We start from the raw sequence: 5,096 nt of genomic DNA, 5'->3' as shown, positions 1-5,096 counted from the left end.
GGACAGGTGACAGCTTGTTTCTTTCTTCCCGGGTTATGGACACTTATGGTTATTCTGCTCCTGAGTACACTCGAGGGGAAGATCTCACTGTCAAATCAGACGTTTATAGCTTTGGAGTTGTGTTGCTTGAACTCATCACCGGTAGAAGAGCTATTGACACCACTAAGCCTAATGATGAACAAAATCTAGTTGCTTGGGTAAAACTCATTAAACCCCACATTTTGGAATTGTGTTGCTTGAATGTTCCTCTTTTTGATGATATAATTTTGGCTTTTGTTGCAGGCACAACCGATATTTAGAGACCCAAAAAGGTACCCGGATATGGCTGATCCCCTCATGAAAAAGAATTTTTCAGAGAGAGGGTTAAATCAAGCAGTGGCAATAACATCAATGTGTCTACAAGAGGAACCAACTGCTCGTCCTTTGATAAGCGATGTAACGGTTGCTCTTAGCTTCCTTTCAATGTCTACAGAAGATGGTATTCCAACCACAATTCCAATGTCATCCTTCAGGGACAAAAGTATGTCCATTGCTTTAAGTAGACACGGTTCTTGTTCTGTAACTCCTTTTTCTCTTCCTCGAAAAGAGGAAGACGACAACTCCAGCTCTTCATCAGAATCAGAAGATGAAGAAGAAGAAGAAAAAGAAAAAGAAAAAGAAAAAGAATCAATAAGAAGTATGAAAAAACAAGAGAAGGAAGAAACAACGGCACATTCAGATGATGAGTCTGATTCAAACTCTGAAAAGGGTCAAGAAAAGGAACATTCTCAGTTAGAGAAACCTAGAGACTCTAGCAGTTCCGTCTCTGACTCTGAAAGTGATCAGAGAAGATCTATTCATGAAACAAACGCAACTGCGCAGAGCTTGAAGATAAATTATAGTTACAGCTCTGAAGAAGAAGATAACGAGAGGCCAAGCAGTAAAAGCAGCTCTAAATCAAACGAAGAAAGCACGTTTTCGTGGCATGACAGTGATAAAGATCATGCTGATTCGTCTAGGAACACAAGCATGCGAATCAATAGCCTTGCTCACGATGATACGTCGAGGAACACAAGCATGCGAATCAATATTCTTGCTCATAATGATTCGTCGAGGAACACAAGCATGCGAATGAATAGCCTTGCTCATGATGATGATGATGAGGAAGAAGAGGAAGAGAAACATGAAACTCGGCTTGAGCACATTCATAGCTCAAAATCTGAAGACCAAAGTGTTTATTCAGATGAGGAAAGTGGTGGATCGTCTTTGCATCAGATCGAAGCAGAGGAAGAGGAACACATTTCTTCTGATAATGATTAAATCTTTTCAAAGAGTTTATTTCTCAGAAGTTGATGATCAAGAAAGCCATCTTTGAACACATTTGCAACAAGAAAACAACTTTTCGTTTTGAAACAACACAATTGTCATATAAATCTAATATACATATGTCCACAATATCTTTTGTGAAATATGAAACATAAACACAAAAATTATGTATATACCTTTAATACTATATATATTAGGAAGAAAATGTTTACAGTGTGTTATCTAACCATGTGTTCCAACATTACGTTTTCGTTAAGCTTCAATAAGTTAATTAGCTAAGAAATATTACAAGTTTAAAATAAATATAGTCCTCAACTTGTATAGTACTATTTGTTTCTAAATTGGATGAATGATTTAAATCCATATAAAAAATTGTAAATTATGAAAATCAAAACAATGGATTTTGAAATAATAAGTTTTATCCTTGGATTTGAATTTTCTATTTTTCACTTTCAAATCCATTTAAAACATAATATAACATAATATAGATTTTGAAATTCAAAAACAAATCATTAAATAAATAACATGAGATTTTAACAAATATTTATAAATCATATAATCAATAACACATAATTTTGAGAAGTATTTTAAAATCAATAATTCAATAAATGAACTATGTTTGGATTTCCAAATCCATTAAAATCATAAAACAAATAACTTTCTCTAGAATTGCAACCTGATAGATATGTTATGTCGTAAATGAAATATAAATAAATGTAGGAACATTTGAAGTACATTACTAGATTTGCTTATTGTTATTATGGTCGTACGTAAGAAAACAAAATTGTGAACCACTTGAGAATGTCAACTATTGTGATGACTAGTTGCACGCTTGTAGAGTTTATTTTGGTTCTCTCCCTCTATAATATATACTAGGTAAACAACCCTCACATAGCGCGGATAAATCGATTCAAATAAAATTATTATGAGTAAAATTTAGTATTTGAAATCTAAGATTCGTTTGTATAAAACAAAATATGTAACTAATTTTTATAGTTATTCAAATTTGTGACTATTTTGTGTAAAAATACATTTCATTCGTGAAATATTTGAATGTAGAAAATTTTTTTAACGTGATGGAGACATTTGTATGGACTTTATTTTAATAAAATATGAATAATTATCAATTAAAAAATAATTTGTTGTTTTTTCAAAAATAGTAATATAGTTTCAAATTAAATAGCTACAAATAGTTTTAATTTATGTAATGAATTTTGATTTAAATCTATAGTGGCATAGATGTAATTAGTATAATTAATGAGAGTTATTTGGTAAAATGTACTTCGAATTCTCTGGCGACGATACATTAGCATTTTTTCAAAAATGCTTCTTTATTAATATATAGGAGATGTAATTTCTCAAAACTCAATATTTGACTGTTAATGTTCTACAGAAGAAAATAATCCAAACCTTAAACATTCATAACAATAAACTCATTTAAGAGTTCTCTGAAGCTGTTTTCAATTAGATTTTGCATTTTGGGTTTTTAGTTTGTTTTGTTTGATATTTACATGAGCATATGCGCTTAGAACTACAAGAAAAAAGTTTTTTTCCATATAATTTACAACTACAGTACATCTGTATATGTAGTTTTTTCATGATAAATAGTCAATTAATAACATTATCAAATTGTTTTGTTTAATACGACGAAAAGTATATAGAGGAACAAAAAAAAAAAAAAAAGAAGAGCAGGCCTTGGCATTCATATCCATTGATGATTATATTTTGCAAAATAATAAGATCAAAAATAATAATAATAGATTGCTTTGATTCCAAGCGGATGTAACAACTAATGTACATTTTAATCATTTAAGCCATCATTATACATACATTATAGAGTCCTTGAGTATTCATTATATATGCACTCCATGCATCTAGATTAAACTATTCTCAATATATCAAAACAAAAACGCAAACTAGAATTAAACTTTGGCTTTTGCGTTGAAAAACGTTAAATGGCAACGTGTAAAGTAAACCGTGATATGTGTCGTTATTTGCAAAATATTGATTAGCACAAATCTTGATACAGATTTTCGATTGCTCTACTAGAAATTTTTTTATTTTTTTAGACCATATGAAAGTACATGCATTCGTTTAACTTAAGTGTAAGAAATAGAAATTAAAATATCACAAAATTTTTGGTAACAAACGAAATCTAAGCCATTGTCACTGTGACGAGACACTACCATTCCGAATTAGCGATACATATATGTTTTTAAAATATCAAGTATATATAGTTCAGATTATACGTCACCAAAGAAAACAATCTACCAAACAGTAGTTGAGCACAAAGAAATAAAATAAAATAAAAGTTTAAAGCTATCACTTTCGATTCTACCGCAACTTCATATACACACGTAAACATCATTGTAACTTCACAACAAAGTCAGAAAAACACATAACACGACCACTAACAAATTCTATTCTAACAAAGATTACAAACATAACAACAACAAAATAACATTTAAACATTTGGTGGGTTGTCATTTCATCGTGTATATACAGTAGACACAGATGCTCTTATATATAAATATAAGTATTTTAAAAGGAAAGGCTTGGTAGAAAATGAGAGATAGAATGGAGAGACTTGTGGTGCTTCCTTTCTCCGTCGGATGTATCTCCGATTCTAGTGTTGCCGTTTTATCTCCTCTCTCTAAGCCTCATCATCATCGTTCTCCTCAAGGTTCCCCTATATCTCTTTATATATATTGTGTATATATAGCTTCTATATATGTGTGGAGATTGTATTGATATCTCATGTATCTTCTTTGTGATCTATGTGATGTGTATTTCAAAGAGATTCGTCGCGATCAAGAGGAGGAAGACCACATGAAGAATGTATTCAAGTTCCTCGCAGTTTCTAAACCGGAGATTTCTACCGGTATTAACCGGCTTTTCAAGAGCTTCAAAACCATTTCTCAACTCTTTGGTAATCTATTGTCTAGCTACTATTTTTATTTGTCGATATATTTAACGAAACAATACATTGAAAAGACACGTACTGCAAAATTAACACTTACACATGTTAGTGCAAAGTACAAGTAGCTAGATGATTTAAATTTAAGTACGTATAATATAAATAATAGTTGAGTAAAATATACGAAACGAAAACAAAATGAGATGATGATAGCTAGCCAAAATCTAAGAACTAATGTGTAGTATTCATTTTTTTCATCAAAAAAATAATTTAGCTGACAAAGAAGAAGAAGAGAAGGAAGAATTGGAGACATCAGGAATGGAGATAGGAGTTCCAACAAACGTAAAACATGTATCGCACATCGGTTGGGAAAGCGGATTAACCGCAGTTACAGGTCCAGGTAAAGGATGGGAAGATCTGATCATACCACAGGAGTTGCTTGCAGCCGCCGGTTCAACAAAACAAGATGTTAATCATCCTCATCATCATCATCGTCGTCATCATGAGCTTCATCCAACTTTATAATTCACTCAATCACTCCATAACTCTCTCTATTTAAAAATTTATATATTTTATGCTTTGTTTTACGAATCTCTCTCTAGACATATTTTCATATGGTGTGAGTTTGATCTATGAAAATATATAATGTATGAATATGCATCGTTATGTAAATATTTTGTATGTTTATAAACTTATTATAGCCTTAAGCCAATTTAAGTACTTGTGGAAACAGTTGAATCCTAATTCCAAAAAAAACCAATGATTAACGAAGAATCTTCGACGTTACGTAAAAACAAAAGTTGATGATTTCTAAAAACCGACTCTTTTAGTCAAAATAGAGGCTCTGACTGGTAACACGAATTATCAAAATCGA

At 31.3% G+C, this 5,096-nt stretch overlaps 3 protein-coding genes across 3 annotated transcripts in view; 2 read left to right on the top strand and 1 right to left on the bottom strand.

The window, feature by feature from the left end:
- Positions 1-1,500, top strand: part of LOC104709169 (receptor-like kinase LIP1) — a 6,143-nt gene extending 4,643 nt beyond the window's left edge. The window contains exons 5-6 of the mRNA XM_019229205.1: positions 7-197; positions 283-1,500. Of these exons, the coding sequence (XP_019084750.1) occupies positions 7-197; positions 283-1,299 (1,208 nt within the window). The 3' untranslated portion in view covers positions 1,300-1,500. The remainder of the gene's footprint in view (positions 1-6; positions 198-282) is intronic.
- LOC104705938 (CRIB domain-containing protein RIC4-like) lies at positions 3,786-4,944 on the top strand. The gene is made up of 3 exons (XM_010422041.2): positions 3,786-3,988; positions 4,103-4,234; positions 4,497-4,944. The coding sequence occupies exons 1-3, from the start codon at positions 3,871-3,873 to the stop codon at positions 4,745-4,747; spliced, it is 501 nt and encodes a 166-aa protein (XP_010420343.1). The 5' UTR covers positions 3,786-3,870; the 3' UTR covers positions 4,748-4,944.
- LOC104709168 (putative nuclease HARBI1) overlaps positions 4,907-5,096 on the bottom strand; it is a 4,331-nt gene continuing 4,141 nt past the window's right edge. The window contains exon 3 of the mRNA XM_019228651.1: positions 4,907-4,962. Coding sequence (XP_019084196.1) covers positions 4,907-4,962 — 56 coding nt within the window. The remainder of the gene's footprint in view (positions 4,963-5,096) is intronic.

The sequence above is a fragment of the Camelina sativa genome, chromosome 8, assembly GCF_000633955.1.
Source record: "Camelina sativa cultivar DH55 chromosome 8, Cs, whole genome shotgun sequence".
Taxonomy (NCBI): Eukaryota; Viridiplantae; Streptophyta; class Magnoliopsida; order Brassicales; family Brassicaceae; genus Camelina; species Camelina sativa.
The sequence above is the reverse complement of the archived record's forward strand: the minus strand, read 5'-3'. Positions and strand labels throughout refer to the sequence as shown.

Coding starts and splice junctions, on each gene's coding strand:
- LOC104705938 (XM_010422041.2), top strand. CDS start 3,871: ATGAGAGATAGAATGGAGAGACTTGTGGTGCTTCCTTTCTCCGTCGGA. Junction 3,989..4,102: donor TCATCATCGTTCTCCTCAAG/GTTCCCCTATAT, acceptor TGTATTTCAAAG/AGATTCGTCGCGATCAAGAG. Junction 4,235..4,496: donor AACCATTTCTCAACTCTTTG/GTAATCTATTGT, acceptor AAAATAATTTAG/CTGACAAAGAAGAAGAAGAG.